The sequence below is a fragment of the Durotheca rogersii genome (assembly GCF_024521655.1).
Source record: "Durotheca rogersii strain YMJ 92031201 chromosome Unknown GGS23scaffold_1, whole genome shotgun sequence".
Classification (NCBI taxonomy): domain Eukaryota; kingdom Fungi; phylum Ascomycota; class Sordariomycetes; order Xylariales; family Xylariaceae; genus Durotheca; species Durotheca rogersii.
This window is the reverse complement of record NW_026251232.1, coordinates 966,726-988,754: the sequence shown is the minus strand read 5'-3', so window position 1 is coordinate 988,754 and position 22,029 is coordinate 966,726. Positions and strand designations below refer to the sequence as shown.

The 22,029-nt window shown below is 58.6% G+C and overlaps 8 protein-coding genes across 8 annotated transcripts; 4 read left to right on the top strand and 4 right to left on the bottom strand.

The window, feature by feature from the left end:
- Positions 1 to 279: 279 nt before the first annotated feature.
- On the bottom strand, positions 280 to 1,520 carry GGS23DRAFT_11859 (uncharacterized protein). Its single transcript, XM_051511052.1, has one exon. It carries the CDS (start codon positions 1,385 to 1,387, stop codon positions 494 to 496), a length of 894 nt encoding a protein of 297 aa, XP_051376813.1. The 5' UTR covers positions 1,388 to 1,520; the 3' UTR covers positions 280 to 493.
- A 1,142-nt stretch (positions 1,521 to 2,662) lies between these two features.
- GGS23DRAFT_608665 (uncharacterized protein) lies at positions 2,663 to 4,368 on the top strand. Its single transcript, XM_051520224.1, has one exon. The coding sequence runs from the start codon at positions 3,220 to 3,222 to the stop codon at positions 4,279 to 4,281; it is 1,062 nt and encodes a 353-aa protein (XP_051376812.1). The 5' UTR covers positions 2,663 to 3,219; the 3' UTR covers positions 4,282 to 4,368.
- A 1,019-nt stretch (positions 4,369 to 5,387) lies between these two features.
- Positions 5,388 to 6,230, top strand: GGS23DRAFT_11823 (uncharacterized protein). Its single transcript, XM_051511050.1, has 2 exons — positions 5,388 to 5,560; positions 5,616 to 6,230. Exon 2 carries the CDS (start codon positions 5,673 to 5,675, stop codon positions 6,126 to 6,128), a length of 456 nt encoding a protein of 151 aa, XP_051376811.1. The 5' UTR covers positions 5,388 to 5,560; positions 5,616 to 5,672; the 3' UTR covers positions 6,129 to 6,230.
- Positions 6,231 to 7,106: 876 nt separating this feature from the next.
- GGS23DRAFT_544037 (ribosomal protein S13) lies at positions 7,107 to 8,346 on the top strand. The gene is made up of 4 exons (XM_051514886.1): positions 7,107 to 7,260; positions 7,410 to 7,440; positions 7,525 to 7,624; positions 7,710 to 8,346. The coding sequence occupies exons 1-4, from the start codon at positions 7,222 to 7,224 to the stop codon at positions 8,008 to 8,010; spliced, it is 471 nt and encodes a 156-aa protein (XP_051376810.1). The 5' UTR covers positions 7,107 to 7,221; the 3' UTR covers positions 8,011 to 8,346.
- GGS23DRAFT_544030 (SBDS protein C-terminal domain-containing protein) lies at positions 8,144 to 9,990 on the bottom strand. The gene is made up of 2 exons (XM_051514885.1): positions 9,826 to 9,990; positions 8,144 to 9,482 (listed from the first exon to the last, which is right to left on the bottom strand). The coding sequence occupies exons 1-2, from the start codon at positions 9,845 to 9,847 to the stop codon at positions 8,530 to 8,532; spliced, it is 975 nt and encodes a 324-aa protein (XP_051376809.1). The 5' UTR covers positions 9,848 to 9,990; the 3' UTR covers positions 8,144 to 8,529.
- A 1,410-nt stretch (positions 9,991 to 11,400) lies between these two features.
- On the top strand, positions 11,401 to 13,843 carry GGS23DRAFT_544026 (Alpha/Beta hydrolase protein). Its single transcript, XM_051514884.1, has 2 exons — positions 11,401 to 12,190; positions 12,263 to 13,843. The coding sequence occupies exons 1-2, from the start codon at positions 11,728 to 11,730 to the stop codon at positions 13,417 to 13,419; spliced, it is 1,620 nt and encodes a 539-aa protein (XP_051376808.1). The 5' UTR covers positions 11,401 to 11,727; the 3' UTR covers positions 13,420 to 13,843.
- A 2,296-nt stretch (positions 13,844 to 16,139) lies between these two features.
- On the bottom strand, positions 16,140 to 18,197 carry GGS23DRAFT_11267 (uncharacterized protein). Its single transcript, XM_051511010.1, has 3 exons — positions 17,535 to 18,197; positions 17,206 to 17,462; positions 16,140 to 17,141 (listed from the first exon to the last, which is right to left on the bottom strand). The coding sequence occupies exons 1-3, from the start codon at positions 17,806 to 17,808 to the stop codon at positions 16,725 to 16,727; spliced, it is 948 nt and encodes a 315-aa protein (XP_051376807.1). The 5' UTR covers positions 17,809 to 18,197; the 3' UTR covers positions 16,140 to 16,724.
- A 1,036-nt stretch (positions 18,198 to 19,233) lies between these two features.
- Positions 19,234 to 21,785, bottom strand: GGS23DRAFT_544013 (uncharacterized protein). The gene is made up of 2 exons (XM_051514883.1): positions 20,977 to 21,785; positions 19,234 to 20,910 (listed from the first exon to the last, which is right to left on the bottom strand). The coding sequence occupies exons 1-2, from the start codon at positions 21,309 to 21,311 to the stop codon at positions 19,545 to 19,547; spliced, it is 1,701 nt and encodes a 566-aa protein (XP_051376806.1). The 5' UTR covers positions 21,312 to 21,785; the 3' UTR covers positions 19,234 to 19,544.
- Positions 21,786 to 22,029: the final 244 nt, after the last annotated feature.

The window sequence follows — 22,029 nt, the reverse complement described above, 5'->3', positions numbered from 1 at the left end:
ATCTAAATCGTTACGAACTCCCTACGAGGAATTTAGCCCAAGCCCCAACGCAGCCCTCGGGGGCTTCTCTTACCCTTAGCGTTATGCTTCCCATCAGAGATCAATCTTACAAAGTAGAGCTTTGTGACTCGGCGGCGCTTAGAGATGGATTGCTCATTTCTGAGGCATGGCTGGTGCGCGGCCCCGTTGAGTCTGGCGGGCTAGGGCTTCAAGAGCAGAGAGATTCCCTTCCTCTCAACACAACCCGACATCATCGTTCTTAGCACCAAGCCTCTGGACCTCGTTTGCCATCGTCGTCGTTCAGGATAACGGGATCGAGGAGCAGTTCGTCCCCGCCAACAGATCGAGGACAGCATCCGCATCGACCACTTTCAGGCTCCCCTTATCTTCACCAAAGGTCAATATCTTAGTTATCGCGCCCCACATAGGGGAGTCACACTTTATCAACTGGACTTCACTCGAGCAGCTCGCAGAGGGACGGACCGAAGGCCTGTCACCATGTCGGCCGACAACACCCACAACCAAGGCACTCAGGTACGGGGGCAAGAGGCTCCCGCGTATGGCGCCCGGCAGTCGACAGTTCCGCGGAACGCGGCCCTCTCGTCTCCTGTCCGGTCGTCGCCTTCTGGCGCTCGGCGTGCCCTCCCGTCTCCCAGGGACGCCCGTGCACAGCCCTCCAGTGAACGTCACCCTCGAAACAGTACAGTTCAACAAAGTGGTCAAGAAATGATGCCGTATATTCCTCGCCGTCAATTTCGTCGACACAATCTTTGTTCTGTATGGTATTACAGAGCTTGACGCGGATGCTGTACTGCTGGGGCGGCATCGCGAACACGCTCGCGAAATGAAGCGCCTTCGCATCTTCCTGGGGTGGCCGGATGAAGATGGTCAACAAGCACAAGGGGCCACCGAATCCCTGGGCTCCCGCCCCACCACGCCCTCTGCTCCTTCTCGTCATTAAGAGCCTACCGCGGAGGATCCACGGGTGGCGCGGCATCGCGAACATGTCCGCGAAATAGAACGCATACGACATAGATACCCACCCTCGGCTACTGAGCCAGCACGTACTTAACCCCCTCAGCTTGGAGGACTGGCGGCCTGCTACCCCCCTTGCCCCTCCTTCTCCTGTTTCTTCTCTTTCTGGCCAGCTTGGCCAAGGCCCTCCCGTCGGGGATCCGCAGCAGGTGCGGAATCGCCAACTGGTTGTTGTACCTGGCCACCTACGGGACTCCCCGGGGCAGCCGAACGTGCGCCGGCAGGAGACATAGAACGGCACCGGGTCCCCAGCCCGCCGGAGCCCCCCGCCCCCGTTGCGGCCCATTGCCGGGTCAGGCATCACGGATAGGGCGACTACGATATTAACGCCGATAGAACCGTCGGCAATCATACGCTGGTCCTAACCCCCAAGCACGGCGAGGCCGCCGGATGCGCCAGGACGGAGGAGTAGGAACATGTCACACGATAAGTCACGTCCCCAAGCCGTAGAATATGTTTTACGCAACAAGGGGCCAAAACGGAAACGCAAGCAAGGCTTTGCGGGCGGTTGGCCTCGGTGCCACCCACATGCTGCTACGAGTACTCGGATACTGTTGCATATGGGAGAGGAGAGAAAGTCAATACGGATTGCCCTGGCAACGGCGCCAAGCTTAATACTACGTTGTGCGAAGGAGGACCCGTGTGGCTGGGAGCCTGTTACGCGTCCGACCGGGGGGGGTTTCTACGTGCGCTGTCGTCGTCGTCGTCGTCGTCGTCGTCGGTCTAGAAAAGGGTATACTATAATATATGAGTAATTAAGCTTTTTTCGTGATTTGTAGTTTTGGTCTGTTTCTTTGCTGTGTTGGCATTTCGATAAATCGGGCAGCGTGTCCATAAATAATTACCTACATACGAGGTCGGCAGAGATTTAAGGCAGATCAAGTGCACAACATCTCGGCAGGTCATATCCGTAGGTACCCAGGTACCTAGGCAAGGTGCTGGATACATTCGTTCGGTGCCTGTCTTGTCCACGGATAGGCGCCTAGGTACCTAAGGTTAGAGGTAATCCAACACACCACGAGAGGGCCGAGCTGAAAGCCCATCAGGTAATCCGCCTTGGGCATCTCTGGCCATCCCCGTTTCTCGACGAGAGGAAAGAGAGGGAGAGGGAGAGGGAGGGACGAAGAAGACAGGGAAGAGATCCCGGGTCTGTCTGGCTCAACCCTGGCTGCAGCCCGCCCTCGAATCGTCGTCCCAGACGAGACTCAGCTGCAGGCGGCGTCACAGCGGCGTGGAGCTTCGTTGCCGTTTCTGGACGGCGTCAGCCAATGACACGGCATGACGCCGTGGCAGTTCGTGGCCTCTTTTTGCACGGGAAAAAGAGACGAGAGAAAACAACAACAGGCCACCGAGGCTAAGCTAAGCTCAGCGCAGCTCGGCGAAGCGAGGACACTTGTGGATTTGGACTGCTTCATCACAGGTACGCAGCAGTACGCGGCAGTACGCGGAAGCACTCGGTAGTGCTACGTAGCAGCAGCCGAACCGACCCACCTCCACGCCGACCACACAGCGCTGCGCCGTACCGCACAGTACCTTGCGGGTACCCCCCATGTTTCATCGCTGCTGACTGGGCGGCGATGGGAAACCGGCTTTGCTGTTTCTGCTGCTACTAGGTACTAGCAGCAACCAACCCTCCACCCTCCACCCTCCCTCCCACCTCCTACTGCCACTACACCACCACCACCAACACACCACCGCTGCCAACACCACCACCGGTGCCGCGACGCGCTACCGCTCATTCCTGCTGCCTCTTGCATTCATTCGCCGTGAGCTTCGTCACTCACCTATCTCACGCCGTGCCCAGCTTCCGACTGCCTCATAGAGCTTGGGAATCCCCCTCTGCCTCTCTCATCCTACCCGACCCGTCTCTCGGTGTATCCCTACCTCTCCCCGGACCCCGAATCCTGCTGCTCTCTCGATCATTACCCCCCTCTCCTGCTCCTGTACTCGCGTCCTTGCTCGCTCGGAAAGAGAGAGAGAGAGAGAGAGAGAGAGAGAGAGAATACGCGTGACCACCGCTTTCTTATCAATCTATCTATCCACACCTGCCCGGCCACCTGCCTACCTACCTGGCACATACCTACCTAGGTACTTAAGGATCTGGGTCGCTCCCAGGCAAACCCTGCCCTGCCCGACCTGACCCCAACCACCGCCTCCTCACCCGATATACCGCCGGCTCGCAGGATGGTCCTCTGCCACCTCCAGCTCATCTCGCTGAAGCCCGGTGTCACGCCGGCCGCCTTCCTCGGGAAGCTGCGGCGGGCGGGCGTGCGGCCCGTTGTCCGTGGTCGCGTGGTACGGTGGATGGTGCTGCCCACCCACCTGTCCACCGGCCACCTGCTGAGCCGCAACCTGCAGTGGGACCTGCTGCTCGTGCTCGAGGACAAGGAGCAGCGTCACGGCGACGACGACGACCGCGGGGAGCCGCGCGAGCCCGCCTCGCTCCTCCCCCACGACGTCCGCCGCGACGTCGCCGCCGCCTGGAGCGCCAGCTGCGGCGTCCCCGCCCACGCCCTCGCCGGCTACTCCGCCGCCAACGCCGCGCTCCTGCGGCCCCCCCTCGGCGCCCGCGTCGTCCCGCCCCCCGAGCTGCCCGAGGTCGACTCCCCCGTGCCCGCGCGGCAGTTTCCCTCCTCCTTCTCCTCTCACTCTTCCCATTTCTCGCACTCCTCATCCCCGTACCCGGGCGACTCCGCCAGGTGGTCGGCCGCCGCCCAGCGCGACCTCGACTTCGAGGCCTCGCTCGAGATGGGGGAGTGGATCGCTAGCTTGCCCTCACCGCTGCGCGAGCAACCCGTCACCATGGTGAGCCTCGTGGCGTTGCGGGCCGGCGAGCGGCACCGCCGCCGCCAGCACCGCGACGACAGCAGCCGAAGCCGCGGCGACGACGAGAGGGGGGCCGCCCCACGCCACGGCCGGGGCGCGTCGGCCGCCGCGCCGCTGGCCAACGACGCGGGGGCCCGCCACGGCGCGCGCGTAAAGCTCTCGGGCGATGTCGTGGCGGCCGGCGGTGGCAGCGGCGCCGTGGCCGCGCGCGTCGGCGACGCCGGCTGGGACGAGTTCGCGCTCGTGCACTTCCCCTCCGTCCAGCACTACGCCGCCATGGCCGCTACCGCCGACTACCAGGAGGCGAGTCGGCGCTACCGCCTGCGCACGCTCGAGGACGCGCTCGTGCTCTGCGTCCTTGAGGTCGACGACGACGGCGTCGTCATCAATCTCCAATCGACGAGCAGGGAGAGACTGTGAGCGAAGGGATGAGTAGTAAAGTTGGCTGATTTGTGCTCCGGGTTAGGGAGAGAGGGGGAGGGGGAGAACAGAGAACGGTGGCGAGGGGGCCGGGGCGGAAAGGACGGAATGAATTTGACGGGATACCAATCTAACGACTCTTTATTATTATATATGCCTTTCTATTTTCCCTCCCATTCGCATATATTCAGGGGCTACCACCGGCAGCACGCAGGCAGCCTCAGCAACCCATCTTATCATCGGCCGATCGCCTTGCGGGGCGGCCAATCGACCAACTACGACGAAATTGCATGAATGAGACACGCCGAGACCCGAACGAGACGGCGGCACGAAGCAACCGGTAGGGCGGGGGTGGACGGGTGCAGGTCGATGTACACTATGTCTATGGGGAAGCAGACACGAAGCAGCATGATCTGACGGTGACGCAGCTATGGACAGGGAGGGGGGATTCGTTCCATTTATAATGTGTACCAGGCACGGCTTATTCGCTTCACCACGGTATTGTCTTCATATTGGCTCGTGTGTCCGGCGCTAAGCCGGTTGGCGTCCCACGCATCAGAGTGACATCCTCCCCAGCTCTACATCGCCACCATTCCGCCCGCCCACCTGTGCCTACATTGTAACCACCACGAGACGTGCCACCGTTATGAACTAGCGTCGAGCTCCCAGGATCGAGTTGTGAAGCTTGCTTGCTCTTCTAGTGCGGGTACCCAGAGCACCGGCTGCAACACCCGTGCTGGCCGAGGGCGGCGATTGGGAGCTGCAGGACACATGCCCCCCGTGTGTGGTGCGGCGTCGCCCTTGGTAAGCGGGATCCCGCCGTCACACAGAGCTAGGCGGCGAATTGGACCCGCGTGGATAATGGGATTGTGCATGACCTAAGAATGCCGAAGGCACCGCCTGGGAAGATCGCACCCATGGGCGTCTGACGCTCGGAATCCGGTGTGGAGAGGTCGAGGCTAACGGAGGATTCTGGGCTGGGCTGTGGTCCGTGACGCGGCTCGACCTGGCACAAGCACCACGCAGGATCGGGTAGCCCATGGCCCGCCCCCCTAACGACCCCGCGACAATTGACACTAGAGCTCGTAGATGGTGGCGTTGGTGGAAGTTCCCGTGATAGGGGCAAGAATGTGGCCACTGTCGCCCCGTTAGGATCCGCCCTACAGGGCTGGTAAAACCGAGACCCAGTCGGGGTCTCCCTGAGCACACCTACACCTTTTTGTCTCAACGATTTCGGAGATTTCTCTTTGTCCTCCGAAGCGACAGCCGCTTCCGCGCCGTGATACCCAAGAACATGTTAAACTCGTAAATTGCGCCAGCAGCGACGTCTTACCTACCACTTGCGTGTGTGCCCCTAGTCTTGGACTGAGGCTACCTTCTGCGTCGCCACGATGCTGGGCCGATGGGCATTTCCTTCAAGCAGAAAGCCGTCTGCGGCGAGCTCGGGCGACCGCGCGTCCGCAACCGACAACGAGACCCAAGCCGCCACGAAGCGGCGCTCCCGCCTGTTCCGCACCCTGAGGGGAGGCTTCAGATCGCACAGGCCGAAGAAGTCCGCCGAACACGTCGAGTTTCCCGAGACGGACGCCTTGCTCACGCAGCAGAACCCGGCGAACCTGACGCTATTTAACACCTTCGAGTGGAGCGGCGCGAAGAGGAAACTGAGCCACGGCGGTCGAAGCAACTTCAGCGGCGTCAGCCCCAGCGCGTCGAGGAACAACAGCGTCGACTACGATTGCTTACCTCCTCCTTTCCACGCGGGAGAAGCGCATCCTGCCCCGTTCAGGCACTCTGCAATCGAGAAGCCGACCCAGGAAAATTCACGAGCAGAATCAGACGGGGGTTGAATCTTGCACGGACGAGCACGGGATGGTCTGAGAGCGATGAAAGACTATGGCTGGCCATGAAAAACGCGATAGAGCGCGGTGTTATATTATCCAAAAAAACGAGGCTCGTTGCCTCCGCAATCGAGCCGAGGTGGCCAGCCCATGACGGGACTGGTGCCGGGAGATAGCATACATCTTTCGAGGGAGCTACTGCTTGAATTTCAGCTACAGCAACAATCTTAGGGCCTCAGAATTTTCAGTGTTTTTTGATAACTCATTGGAGATATCCTCATAGACTGTGTAAGACGGTTCATCACTGGCCACACATATATACTTAAGAAGTGAGATTGGGGAACGACGAGTAGCAAGCCGCCACTGGTCTGGAGCGCAGTCTAGAACTTGACAACTCGGCGTCAACATCACGACGTCTAATCACGTCACATGGCGCCCGAGAAGTCCCTCGCAGCGCGCGTGCCCTCGAGGGGCTATCGTGGGAGATTGAATCATTACCGCAGCATAGGAAAGAGACCCTCGCCTAACCTAGCGGCGGCATCCGCTCGGGGTCTATAGGAAAGCTTCGTGTTACACGCGTCGTCTCTCGGTCGGACGGCGTGAGGCGTCTGCAGGGTGAGGGATAAACATTCGATCGCGTCCGGATTCGGGGTTCGTTCCTCTTCTCATGACTCGAACAGGAGGAAGTAGTTGGAGGTTCGGCAGACGACCCGGGATTGGAAAAGGAATGGGATGCGAGCCGTTCCGGCGCCGTCTACGAAAATTTTAAGGTCTCGACTGCTGATAAGATAAGACCGCCGCTTGTTGGCTGCGGCGTTGCCTGGTCAAGGCCAAGCCATAAATGGGAATAGATGCACAGAGGTAGATGGTGCACAACAAGGCGCGAGGTGCAAGTGGTATGTGCGCGGGCAGAAAATCGGCCCTACAAAAGTCCGAGAGACGTGCCCCCACATACCAAATGCCCCCTCCTAACCATTTTCTCCCACAGTACCCTAATTAAGCGAGCCTACCAGAAAAATCCAACCGCTTAGATTCTTTCCCTTCCGTAAACCTCACATCCGAACGACACCAAGGCAACATCACCACGACACAGTTGCCCACCATGTCGCTCGTCTCGGGAGAGAAGTCGAACTTCCAGTTCGTAAGTGAACCCGAGCCGTCCGCCCGCGGCGGCAAGATCCGCACGCCATGCTACCGTCTCCCAATTAATTTCCCCGATCCCTCTCGGGGAATATCTCGTCCTCGCACGCCTCTCCCAGCGCAGATTTCAGCTAACCGGAGCGCCCGCAGATCCTGCGTCTCCTCAACACCAACGTCGATGGTAAGGCAGCGACAGGCGGACGCCGCCGCGCGTGGGCGCCAGCGCGCTATACGAATTCAACGTTCTGACGCCGGGGTTCCGTAGGCAAGGAGAAGGTCATGTACGCGATGACGCGGATCAAGGGCGTCGGGCGACGGTACTCGAACCTGGTCTGCAAGAAGGCGGACGTGGACCTGAACAAGCGGTATGTTCGCCATGGGGGGGGGGGGGGGGGGGGGGACGCCGGTAGGGAGCTTCGTGAGACTAACGGGGGGGGATTGCCTCTGCAGGGCCGGCGAGCTCACGTCGGAAGAGCTCGAGCGCATCGTGACCATCCTCCAGAACCCGACGCAGTACAAGATCCCCGTCTGGTTCCTCAACCGCCAGCGCGACATCACCGACGGCAAGAACTCCCAGATCCTCGCCAACGGCGTCGACTCCAAGCTGCGCGACGACCTCGAGCGCCTCAAGAAGATCCGCGCCCACCGCGGCCTCCGCCACTACTGGGGCCTCCGCGTCCGCGGGCAGCACACCAAGACGACCGGCCGCCGCGGCCGCACCGTCGGTGTCTCCAAGAAGAAGGGTGGCTAAGCGAATTCTCGGCGAGGGGGGGGGGGCACGGCATGGTTTCGTTGGTTCAGGTCATTCATTGCGGATGGACAGGCGTGAAGGCTGGACTGAAATTACTGCATCGACGTTTATACTGAATTGCTGGGAACTACCTTTTTTTTTTTCATCTTGTCGGCTATGGCAGGTCATGGATATGCTCTGGAAGAAAAAAAAAAGATGAACAGAGACGCAATCGTGACCAAAGAACTCTCTTGTGCCATCAGGGCTGCTACGAAGCGATGACCATGTGACTCGGCGGCGTATACCTAGTAAGATCAAACTGTGGCTATCTGTAAATCAGTGTCGTCTATGTTTTTTGTTTTCCCATGCCGTACCCGACTCCATGCAAGTGTATCATGATCGTATCGGTACCACAAAAAGAGAGCAGAAAGGCCCAAAACCCGAACACAAATTCGCATCATCATCAAAAAAAAGGTCGTAAGCCGCCAAGTACCCATGCAGAAACGTAGAAACGTAAGAAACCCCCTGTCCTCCCCTGATCTAATCTTCGTGGGTGACGGTCATGTCGAGGACCTCGACGCGGCCCTGGCCCTTGGTCTCGTTGGCGAGGAAGTCGGAGAGGCCCTTGAACGCGCCGGGCTCGACGAAGCCGACGACCTCCCACTCGGAGCCGAGGACGTCCTGGGCCTCGACCTGCTCGACGTAGCTGAGGATGCGGTCCTTGACGGTGCCGGAGGCGGCCTTGGGCTCGCCGTCGCCGCCCTTGGGCGCCCGCACCGCCTGCTTCAGCACGCCCGTCGCGCACGTCACGCGCAGCCGCATCCGCGCCCGCGCCACCGGGATCGGCTGGTGCGCGATCAGCGCCCGCATCGCGTCCAGCGCCTGGCTCTTGGCGCTCTTGGTCGCCACCACGCCCGTCCAGCTGTGCTCCTTGGGGCGGGGCCTCGCGTCGGGCTCGTCGGCGGGGGCGGGCGGGGCATCGGGGCCGGCAGAGGCGGAGGCGGCGTTCTTATCGGCTTCGGGCGACGACGACGACCGCGGCGGCGGGGGCGGTTGCTGCTGCTGCGGCTGGTGGGCCTGGGCGCTGAGCATGCCGAGGGCCTTCTCGATCATGCCGGTGGTGTAGACGCGCTTGGTGCGGGGGTCGACGAGCTTGGCGGCGACGATGGCGAGGACCTCGTGGTGGACGCGGTCGAGCTGGGCGGCGCGCTCGCGCTCGCCGACCTGGAGCTCGCCGCGGGCGAGGATCTCGAGGATGATGTCGGCGACGGGGCGGTCCTTGCCGAAGGCCTTGGCGAGCTCGGCCGCCGGCGCCGTCTGGCCCTTGGACACGTTGAGGAACACGTTCGGGATCTGCAGCACCTCGTCCAGGTCCGTCTCGATGCCCGACCGCCACTCCAGCACCTTGTTCTTGTAGCACGCGATCTCGAACCGCTTCTTGCCCTTCTTCAGCCGCACCAGCGACACGTTCGTCAGGCGGATCTGGTTCGACTGCCCGCGCGCACACGCTGTTAACTTCTCTCTCTTTCTCTCTCTCTCGGATACTCACCCCGCGCTCTGCGGCCCCCTCCCGCTGTCCCAGGGACGGGGCGAGTGTAGCCTCCCCGCCGATACGTGCAGATCGTAGTAGCAGCGAGGGCGTGCGGGAGGGAAGGGGGGGGGGGGAGAAGGGTGGGGTTGGGGGGTTTAATTACATACTGCGACATGTTAGCAACGAGCACGAGACAGCAGGGTGCGAAACAGAGGAGACACTCGGGATGCAGAAGCGCAGCATCCGACATTCTCGCTCGGTGGCATAGCAACATCGTCATTCTCCATATCGTCTCTACATACCAGGCTGGTTTATCTGTTGCGACATCTTGACGAGTTCTCGGTATCGTCGTTGGTGTAGTTGTCAGTTGTTGTAGTTTTTGCAGTGATGCAGCAAAGTCTGACTGACGTCGCATACCTTAGGTACCTATGACATAAAGCGCCTAAGGGACTGCGGGGGGCTGTGCGTGGCCAGGTACCTACCTAGGTAGGTACCTGATGCAGTTGCATCAAGAAGTGGTACCTAGGTACCTGCCCGTATGAGTAAGCTCCGTATTCTCCGTAACCCGTCACGGGGTTTTCCACCCTACTCCCACCCTACTCCCTCCCACCCTACATAGGTAGGCCGGGCGTTCATCTGACCTGACAACAAACCGATGGATACCCTCTACCTACCTAAGCATTGCCATTCGCATACCCAGTGTACCGGAATGGGGTCGAAACCACATGGAAACGTCCCTTGGCTTGCCTCGGGTACCTACATGCATAGGAGGTAGGTAGGTGTGCAGTATGCCAGCAATGGAATGCAGACAGATGTCGCCGGGCATAATACCTAGGTAACTAAACCGCAACCGGCTTGCACACTCCAAAGGGCGAGGTACCTACCCGGTGTGCCGTGCAGTTTATGCCGACAGGAACCATCCGGAAGCCCGTTGGCAGCCAGCCTTGATTCCCCCATTTGCCTCGACGCAACGACGTAGCTGAGCAAACTGCGGAATAAGGATGAGGGCATGCGCTTATTCTCGTTCTTGTTCTTATGTATAAGACTACGTAGTATACGTAGTATGTTAGTGCGGATCGATGCGAGGTCTTTTTCAGCGCCGGTCCGAGACATGATTACTTACCGCCGCGGCGACGTATTACTTGGCAGTGGCAATTATTCGCCCTACTACACAGATAGGTAGTCCCTATCTAAGATTATAGTTGTTGCCCGAGTCCGCAATGAATAGCTTCCCATTCCCTCAGCAGGCATGGAGGCTGCCAACACGGTTGCTGTTTGTTTGCCGGCGAGATGGCGCCCTCTGAGGCGATACGATACGATTTACCCAGCCAGGGGAGGGAATTGTTGATCGGATGACGACGCATCTGTCGCTACGAGGCCCCCGTTACCCTCCCCCGACGCGACACGAAGCGCGATATGTACAGCTGGCGTCGGGGGAGGTACATGCGTAATGCATTCTGTGTGTACATACCTAGGTACCTAATGTAGGGAGACAATACTGGGGCAGCTTCGGTAGGTACAAACCGTAGCACGATGTCGACGGAAGCAAGGGATATACAGGTAGGTACCTAAAATGGGTGCATACCGGTACGCTATGAGTAAGAGGCAGTAAGGGCCTCAGGAAACCTTGGTGCCGGCACCTACCTGCCTTATCTGTTTTCTCGTTATCGCCGCGCGCCACCTTGGATAGGGATGTACAGGGTACGCAGCGGCAGAGTGAGGCGAGCACGAGAGGCTCCTGGCCACCTAACGTAGGAGGTAGGTACCGACTACGTACGTCACCTGTAGGCTGTAGTAAGCCAGGTACGTACCTGCCTAGAGGCACCCAAGGTACTATCAGAGCCGATAAGCGGTGACCTGCCTCCCTCGTTCCCTTCCCCAGGCACCAGAACGCCGCCAGTTGACGGGGCAGCTGCCCATGGCCAGTCGGGTTCGCCCTTCCCCGTTTCATCAGCGCTATCGGTGGGTGGGTCAACTCCATCTCCCGTCCCGTACCTCGCGAAGCTCCCCCCAATCTTCCCCTATCACTATTTAGGTCGCTGTTATTGATCTCGTTTTATCCCTCTCTCTCTCTCTTCCATCCGTCTCTCCATCTCTCCATCTCTCCCATCATCATCGCCATCGTATCATCGCCGCCATCATCACTATCATCTTACACTCTCTCAGCTCTCCATTCTTATCATCTCGTCGTCTGCTAGCCCGCCGTCATGAGGGTAGCGCGCTCGGCCTTGCTGCTCGGCGCTGCCGCCGCCGCCGCCGCCTCTCCCCAGGACCAGCAGAAGGTGCTTGGCGGTGTCGGTGATGCCGTCAGGAAGCCGTTGAGCCATCTCAGCGGCGTCTTTGGCGAGATGCCCGCGGCCGCAAAAGGTCTCTGGGACGAGATGGCCCTTCTGATCCCTGGTTTTTACGAGAAGGCAGCCAATCTTGTCTCGTACCCCAAGCCTCATCGCCGCCGGCCAGACAGCGAGTGGGACCATGTGGTCAAGGGCGCTGACGTGCAGAGCATATGGGTCGAGACCGACGGTGTCAGGCACCGGAAGGTTGGCGGCTCTCTCGAAGCCTACAACCTGAGAGCCAAGAACGTCGACCCCTCTATTCTCGGCGTAGACAAGGTGAAGCAATATAGCGGGTACCTCGACGACGAGGCCAACGATAAGCACCTCTTCTACTGTAAGTTCCCTATCACCGCCCCCCGATTGACCCTCCCCGCCGCAACCCCGGCTAACCAACCCCTCCTTGTAGGGTTCTTCGAGTCCCGAAACGATCCCAAGAACGATCCCGTAGTGCTATGGCTGAACGGTGGCCCCGGGTGTTCTTCCATGATGGGTCTATTCATGGAACTTGGTCCGTCGAGTGTCAACAAGGATGGCAGTCTCAAATTCAACGAATACGCGTGGAATAGCAATGCCTCGGTCATCTTCATCGACCAGCCCGTCAACACCGGCTACTCCTACAGCAGCAACCCTGTTTACAACACCGTCGCCGCCAGCAAGGACATCTACGCCCTCCTTACTCTCTTCTTCCACAACTTTCCCGAGTATGCCGAGCAGCCGTTCCACATTGCCGGAGAGTCGTACGCCGGCCACTACATCCCCGTTTTCGCCCACGAGATCTTGGCGCACAAGGACCGCAACATCAATCTCCAGAGCATCGCCATCGGCAACGGCTTGACCGACCCGTACACCCAGTACGCCGCATACCGCCCGATGGCTTGCGGCGAGGGTGGCTACGACGCCGTCCTTGACCCCAGCGAGTGCCAGTCTATGGACAACGCCCTCCCGCGATGCCAGTCGCTCATTTCGAGCTGCTACGAGTCGGAGAGCGTGTGGTCCTGCGTCCCGGGCGCTATCTACTGTAACAACGCCATGATCGGGCCATTCCAGCGAACCGGGTACAACGTGTACGACGTGCGCGAGAAGTGCAAGGACCAGGAGAACTTGTGCTACACCGAGACCGCCTGGATCAGCCAGTACCTCAACCAGGACAAGGTCATCAAGGCCGTGGGCGCCGAAGTGGAAGACTACGAGAGCTGCAACACGGACATCAACCGGAACTTCCTGTTCCAAGGCGACTGGTCCAAGCCCTTCCACCGCCTCGTTCCCGACATCATCAAGCAGATCCCCGTCCTGGTCTACGCCGGCGACGCCGACTACATCTGCAACTGGCTCGGCAACAAGGCGTGGTCGGAGGCGCTCGAGTGGTCGGGCAAGAAGGGCTTCAACGCGGCCGAGCTTAAGGGTCTCGAGACGGGAAGCGGCTCGGAGTACGGCCAGGTGAAGAGCAGCGGCAACTTCACCTTCATGCGCATCTACCAGGCCGGCCACATGGTCCCCTTCAACCAGCCCGAGGGCTCGCTCGACTTCTTCAACCGGTGGATCCGCGGAGAGTGGAACGCTTAAGAGGCGGCGCGAAGGCGGGGGTTTTTTTTATGGGTCCCTAAATTGTATGAGTGATTAATCGGTATCGTTTCCGGCATAACGACGTGCTCGGCAGTCCAAATGGACGATTGTGTACCATTACGTATAATAACGTGTTAGACGGATAGCTGTTTCTGAATGTCGAGAGATGGGAGTGTTGGCCAAACTGATTGCTGCTGCTGGTGCACGAGATGATGTATGCAGATTTTGCAATGATGTGTTTGGATCTGCGATGACATGTCGGCGGGTATGAAGGGATAACAGGACAGAATGCGGCTTTGCCTGTGATTTGATTCCCTCGGGAGTCTTTTTGTCTGAGATCTAGATACATATATATGCATACACGCGGTTGTTTTTAACAATTCGGCTTTCGCCCACGGCCCGATCCGCTTGCCTTATTGTCCCCCCCCCCCAATCCTACCCCTCCACTACCTTATAGGGCTGACAGCCTCTTCAGCCTCTTGAGACCTGTCTAGATATATGATATGTTTTTTTTTATATATACACACCAAAACGTCATAGGCATATGCGCCCCTCCTCACGTAAAACACACATGTTCACCAAGACGAAGAAGAAGAAGGAGAGAGTAGAGAGTAGAGAGCACGAAAAGAAGGAGAGAGAAAAAAAACGATGTAGCAGCAGATAAATTACGAGAGCCTCGAAGCTAGGAAGCCGAGCGAGGGGTCCCCAAGACCAGGGGGGGCGCTCTCGTACTCAAAGATCGCTGCCGAAGGAACACCCTTTTTCCGCCGCCGCCCTAAGGGGGACCTCAGGGAGAAGGGGGGGGAAAGAGAGGGCGCCCTCTTGGTCTTGTCCCGTGCGGCGCGCACACGCCGCAGCCGGCTCCAGACCAAGGCGTTGGGCCACGGGGCCAACCTGGTCGAGCTATAGCAAGAGACGAGAGAGACGAACGAAGCGGGGAGATCGGAAATCAGTATGTCGATCGGAGGAGGGCGAGGGCGGCGGGACTGAGGGCATAGCGAGGGGCATGGCTGGCGGGGGGGGGTGGCATGTGACAGCACAGCGTGCAGAGGCAGAGGCAGAGGCAGAGGCAGAGAGACGAAAGAGGTAGATAAACAGAGAGAGAGAGACGGAGAGACGGAGAGAGGGGGCGGATTTAGGAGATAAACTCTGCCGCGAGGTGCGAGCGACGCTCGGCTGGTTGGATTTGTCGTCTCTTCTCTCTCTCTCTCTCTCGCTGCGACAGAGCTCCAGCGGCCCGAACGTGTAGACAGACGGGCGAGAGAAGCAGGCTCGGCGGGTGTGTTGTCTATCGACCTGGACAAGCCAAGTTCTCCGCCCCTGGGAGTGCGCCGAGTAAGTACATCGATAGGTAGGTAGGTGGGCGGGCGGCCGCGCAAGATAAAGGTGGGTTACTGAAGGCCGGTACTGAAGAAAAAAAATTTTGAGTCAAGGAGGCGGGTGTGTGGGGCTGTGGGGAGGGTGGCTTGCAGGTAAGTCGTATCAACCGGCACCGGACCGCAATATAACAGATTGTGCGGGTGGAAGTTACAATCTCTTCTGTCAAAGGGTGGTCAAGTCGATTACTAATCGATATCAGGTAGGTGCTTTTTGTTTCGCGCATCCCCTCACTCTACATACCTACCTACCTATAGGTAGCAACATGGCTTTCAGATACACGCGCCTCGGGATCCTCTTCTCACCGGACAGATCCTATCACTCTGCGCATAGGCACCTACATGGGTGTTAGATATACACGTGTAGACGAAATATTCGTTCTTCGGTGTACAAGAGTGAAGCATCCCAGCCAGGAGCGCCCTAAGGCGGCCGCGAGTTTCTTCTCGGTGTGCGCGTCGAGTCATCCCAGCGACCGCGGCGGCTGCTCGCCAGCGCCGTTGGCGAGAGGCCTCCGACTACTGCCTAGGTAGGTACGTCGCCCGCCTCGACCTATGGTAGCCCCATCCCGCATACACTCGAAGGCCGTCTTCCCCCTTTCCTGCGGTCGTACGTCTGCACGGGTCTCGCCAACCGCCGGCCGGCCGGACGAAGAGAGAGCGAGTCTGCTGCCACAATTTCGTACTTACTTACTTGCTTTCCCTTCCCTTGTCGGATTCCCTTCCTGCGAAGTAGGTACCTACCTTAGGTACCTACTATAAATAGTCCCGCCATAAGAAGCGGGGCCGGATGAGTTGGAGGGGAATGGAGCAGACTTCCTTGTGTAACAATAATCGCCCCTCGTCTATCCTTTGTGTAACTATCCCGAGGGTAAGCATGCCCACCACGCACCTATTATATACACCTAACACCTACTAAAGGGGGCAACTAACCATGTATGTAGAGTTGGCACCTGGACTGGTTTAGCGGCCCTGATACAGCATGGAAATCGATGACAGGAACTGACTGAAATCGGAACCTCCTTTCTTCTGTAATAAGAACGTCGCGGATTCCGGGGGATCCGGTTGGTGTGAATCTCCTCTGCCTAGCTATGCATAACTGGCGTGTTGATCTTCGCCTCCCTGACGGTCGAGGTTGGTCTTACCTAGGAGGTAGGTTAGGTAGTTATTCCAATACATGTAGGCTTGTGCTGCGCACGTGACTTGAGGCCCGAATTCACGCTGAACCTACCGGCCGGCTAACTAGAAACAGCCTCTACCTTGGCCGTGCCAAATCTAACGGATCAAGCAGCAGGTTAGGTTGACGTGTAAACGGCAAGGGTGCCGGCGACGAATCCGCCAACCACGGCAACAAACGTATAGACTCGACACATACTACTGCTAGCCTAGGATGTTGTACTACGCAGGATACGAATGCACGCACATGAGGAATGGGAGTAGACTGGGCTAGAAGGCGTCTTTATCGACGAGACCGGAAAAGGTCGCAAATCGTACTCTAAATCCATGCGTGTATGTAGCCATGCCTAGTTCTGCAAGCCAGGTCGGTCCCCATCTCATCTCCTTGTTTTCTGGCTCCTAAGGGGTATGGTGGCGGCTACAGAAATTTCGTCCAAGCCTCGTCTAATCACTCCCCCCGAAGTTGGGCGTAGGCACATTCAACCGTGAGTCATAAGAACGGAAAGAAATGAAGTAAAGACATGAGGTAAAGAAATGGGGTAAAGACATGGGAGGGTGGGGGGAGGAAGGGGGTAAAGGTGGGAGGTGGCGAGATGGTAAGAGAGACAGACAGACAGACAGACAGACAGATTGACAGAAGTAAAGAAGGTAGAAGGGGAGACGAAGATGCCCCGAGCCCTGCGAAGCTTCGAAATCCCCTCTCAAATGCGCACCATACGTGCTACGCGGCGCCGCGGTTCACGCTCCTCGTGCCGACTACTCGCCTTTGCGCGGCAGGGTAAGCTTGGCCTGTAGCATATTCTCCAGCGAGATCCTGTCCGAGGTGAGGAGCTTGGGAGCCATGAGCCTGTCGGGATGCTGCACGGCCACGTTCGGGATGCCGCAGAGCGAGAGGAGCTCGTCGATGCCGAGCGCGTCGGTGAGGGCGACCTCACCGCGCTTCTTGGACGTGAAGTAGCGGCGGAACTCCTCTTCACGGGCCGTGATCCTCTTGGTCGTCGCCCGCGAGATGGTCACTGTGAGCGACTTCAGATGGAGGCTGCCGAGCTGGAGGATGCTCTGGTCCGCTGCCGGGCCGCACCAGTGGAAGTTGATGTGGCGGATCGCTCCTCGCAGCATCCGGTTCTCCTCCAGAAATTTCCTCATCACGCACGCGCACGAGAACTTGAGGGTCTGCGTAGAGTTGCCGTTAGCACGGTAATCCGTGGGAGCCGACGAGAAGGCGGGGGCAACGAACCTTAGCATCGCAGAAGTAAGACATGACTTCTTCGTGAAGCCTGGAACAAGTGTGAGCCAGGGCCAGCTCGTTCCGTTCGAGCGGGCTGTCGGCATTTTCGAAATAAGCACAACCGCAGGAAGGCTTCTTGCGGGCAAGGTAAACATCGTTTGTGCCGCCCCGCTTGGCCTTTTGGTGGAAGCAGTATTGATAGATCATCCTCCGGACCTCACTGGGGAAGTTGAGGAAGCGAAGGGGTTCAGGTTCGCGGTCCTCGTCTACAAAAGGTCAGTGATGGATGGCCCCTTTCGTTTTTGGGCACGCCGATGAGCCAGGGGGGGTGTCGTTACCTCCGATCGTCATCATCTCGGCGCAGCTTTCGATGATGGACTCGCCGTACCGGCATTCTGCCGGGTTAGCCCTCATAACTTGGACGCACTTGAGGATGGTGTGGGTAAGGGCCTCGCGGTTGATTCTGGAGAAGCGAATGCGTCGGCGCAGCTCGTCCTTGTCTATAAGGAAGGTCTTGTAGTCCTCGTAGGCCTTCAGCATGATCCGACCTCGATCGCAGATGCCGAAGCGGTTGAGAACGTTGAGCGTGACGAGCTGGTAATGCAGGTACATGGCGAGGGAAGGACGGTCGACAGGCGGGTGCTTGAGTGAACGGTAGCGAAACGGGCGAAGTACGGCGCGGTGGACTCAAGAGGTGCCTTCGATGGGTACAGTCACTTGCTGGTGCGGTGGGTATGGTGGGTGGTTGGTCCTCTTTTATACCCAAGAGTGGTGAGTTTCATGGCGGTGGGAAGCAGAGATACGAGGAACCAGTCTCTGTATTGGGCATAAGTAAGTACGTAGTTCTTATCTGTGCGGAAACGGAGAGTGTGCGTGTTGTATGTGTGTGGAGATGACAAGGGGAGGGCCAACAGGAAACAATATATCAAATCGTTCTGATATAGGCGGGGCCGTATTGTTCTCTATAGTATTACAGGTCTCTTCTCCCCGAGAAACGAAAAAGGGGGGAGGGGGAATAGAAGGGGAGGCGTAGCGAGTGGGACGGGTCGCAGCCCTCACTCACGTATGCCCAACGATGTCCATTTACACTTATCTAGTACCTGGGCGTAGTTCATGGAGCAACGATGCCTCTAAATCCGGGGATTGCTCTGTCTGTCTAGGCTCGGAAGCCGCCGTGCCCGCGAACGAGACGGCTCCAAGGCGGCCGCCGTATGTCTGTCCGTTCCGTAGCAGATGCCAGAGTGAATTAGGGGGAGCCGGCGTATACGGGGAGCTGGCTGAGGCCGCTAGTCAGCGTACAGTAAACCGAGAGAAGAGCGAAAGGAGCGAGAGGTTGGAGGGAAAGAGAGTGTGTGTGTCGGCTGCTGGGGCTTCTTCGGGGCCTCGTGGGACCTGTAGGGCGCTGGGGAGCCTTGCTGGGTACGTAGGAGGTAGGTAGGTAAGGTAATAACCCATAGGTACCTGAGGACACGGAGTGAGCAGGCGTGCGCCGGTTGCTGGTAGCTTCGGTAAAGCAGCGACGTTCTCAAGCCCGCACCTAATTCCGTAGATGAATCAATCCGTCTACATGACCGGGTCAGATGGAGGAAATTTGCGTGGTGAGGCCGGCCAGTTTCGGAGCATGGACAAACATGACATAGGATTAAAATTTCTACGGGCGCCCGTGGTTAACGCTTATTGTTCGTCGTAGGTACTTACTCCCGACGCAAGGCTGTATCGTATCATAAATAGGCACCTTCCACCTCGAATTTGTTACGCGGGAGACAACTTAGCAAAAGAGTGCCCGCGGAGCCGGACGGGATACAGCCTGTTCCTCGGCTGGTATCTCTATCCCTATTGTGCGATGGACCTGTGCGTGCGTGTGCCGTGCGAGCGCGTCTCTTCGACGATATCCGATGCGACCGAGTCGAGAGCGAAACCCCCCAAACTGTCGAAAATAGGTCAATTTCCGACCCATCACCTACGTAACACATCGACGAAGCTATGACGAGATAAGGGGATGGCCTCTAGAACGTAGGAGTGAAATGTTGGAGAATTTGGCCACGGCGAATAGGAACAACGTCGTTGCAGAAAGGGGTAGTCTGCGGCACGGCAGCCCGGGATACATCCAGGCCGAATGCATACCTAACTATACTAAGAAACGCAGCGAGCGTACTTGATTTATTTGAGACTTCCAAATTAATACCTGGAGAAGCTGTTGTTCAATTTTCCACGCCCAACATAAACTTGCCTTAGGCCCTCAAGCCTGCCCAGCGTACCCTATCCTTGATATTCCTTCCCCGGGTCCCACCTTTCGCCACAAGTTCCTCATCAACGTCGTAAGCTTATCATTCACCATATCGGATTCTTCATCTCGCGACACACTCCGCCCCAAAGACGCCAGCCGACGCGGAGCCCAGCCCGGCAAACGCGGCTAGGCCCCAGGCTAGGGCCGCGGATTCCCAGTCCAGCTCCTTCGCCGGCAGCGTGTCCCCTTCGGCCAGCCCTCGGAGCTGCGACGAGAGACGTTCGTACGCTAGCTCTTCTTCAAACTGCAGCGACTTCCTGGGCCGGCCTCGCTTTCTCCCCGGCGTCCCGGACACCTCGCTGGGCACCCTGCTAGGCCTTCTCGAGCTGGCAGCGCTCCCTATTTGCGACTTAGTGAGCCTTCTCCCCCGGCGTCTCGGCGTCACCGAATGCTCCGACGCGGCGTCCTCGGCAGATTCGGAGCCGGCTTTGAAAGAGGCGTTGGGCGCCTCATCCTCCGCCACCTGCTTGGTCTCGCGGCCAAGCGTATAGACGGGGACCGTCGACTTGATGATGTCTTTAACATCGGCGGCGCGAACCGCTGCCCACACGCCTAAGCTGAGCGTGCAGAGCAATACGTCTCCGCCCACGGCCTTGACCACGGGATGGTCGGATATAGAGCCGAGAACCTTTCCCAGCGCCGTAGTACCGCGTTCCCACGCGGCCCGCTCCTCGGCATCCCAAGCGACGAGGGCACTATGGCGATGGCGGTATGAATCGGGAATATTGTAGATTAGCCCCACAATGGCAGCTTTAGCGTGTAATACGAAGGAGGTCGCGGAAACGATTTGGAATATGGTTGTGAGCGAGCCGTGTGCGTCGTGGGGATGCGATTGCACGGCGCCCCAAGTCGCTGGCACGATTTCGGGTAGGACAAGAGGTAAGAAGGTCGAAACTCGGGCGAATAGCACAACGTTCGCGAACGAGCGCGTGTCGGCGGCGTAGGGGAGCAGGAAAATCGACCCAAAGCTCAGAGCCAAGGCGCCGAGAGTTAGCAAAGGGTGCGGGTGCCAGTTCCTGGGCTTCGGGGGGAGGAGCTTGCGGCGAATCTGAATCAATCGTGACGAAGCGGGAGGCCCGACCTTCGACGGGAGATGCTCGACCCCTGTCGGAAGTGGCGACGGGGTTAGGGTGAGAGCAAGATAGAACAGGTTCTGGGCATAGGACAGGTTGACGAGGTGGGCTAATGCGAGAAAGGCCGGAGTTGACGGAATGCCCCGCCGCCGCCCTTCGACTGACAGCAACACGCTGAATGCCACCGTGGCGAGGTCGATCTGCTGGCTCCACCAGAAGCGGCGAGCCTTCTCGACGACGATCTCGAGGGCATCGTAATAGAAGGGCGTGTCGCTCAACCACCGAGCGACATGGGCGAAAGCTGGACCGTCCGAGCTGCTGGGGCCCGAAGCTTGGTCCCCGCCGGGGGTTGAGCTAGGACCATATTATTAGTCTCCGTCACGACAGCATCCGAGCTGGGGGATAGCCAGGTGTGGATACCGTTCTAGATGGCCGTGGCCGTGCTCGCTGGCCCAGGTCTGGTACGACAGGGCAGCGGCGGCGACGGATGTATAAGTGGCCCAGCACAAGGCGGCAGATGCGAGCGCGACAAACGCCGGCACCAGCTTCTTGCGCCGTGCGAGCCGCGACCGCGTGTCGTGAGCCGGGCCCAGAGACTGGTAGGACGTATGCAGAGCGGCGGCCACGGTATACGTCAAGTAGACGATGAGCGACAGGTGGGCGCCAACCGTAGCTAAGGGAGAGTATCTGGGCACCCGGTCAACAACACCGCCTGCATGTCGTACATGTATTATATGTCGAGGAGGGTGACGCATCGAAGATCGATCACATCTTGGTTCAGAGATGCGTACCTCACGAAGGGCTGGGATGGCACGGGCGCCATGATGGTCTTGGTGTGGGTTCTCTGGGGACGGGCAGTTGGTGAAGATGGAGAAGGTTGAGCAGAACCTTTTCGAGATTTTCGGTGGCGGGCGTAGCCGCGCAAGAGGAGGCTCCTATGCCGACGAGTGAGCAGAAGGCGGGAGCGCATATGCAAATCGCGGACCTGGGCTGGCTCGCATCGCTGGGCGAGAAGCCCGGCCTGACGATGGGTTACGGTGCATGCCAACATTCCTGGCTGGTCGCTAGGAGGGTGCCCTGCTAAAATGCACCTACAACCCCTCCAGGTACCTCTCCAGCTACGTGGTCCTCGCGCCGCCACGTAGGCCCCGGGCCGCAACTCGGGGCACCTCCTAAGGGAGGCAGGTAATACATGTTGACGTATGCGCGTAACATGTACACACACGCACATACACACACCTCTCTTTTGGCGCCTTGGGTGCCTGTATGTATGCGAGTGGTCCCGATCCTGCACTGCAAATACCAACCGACCCAGCTGCACATGTGGGAGTAGATCTACGAAGGGTAGGCTGGGTGCCTCATCTGCTTTCCCTATACAGGCAACCTAGGTAGGTAGGTAAGTGGTGAAGTAAATAACAGGTAATTCTACCTTTTATGCGCCTAAATACCTACCTGGTAGGTACCTGGTAGGTG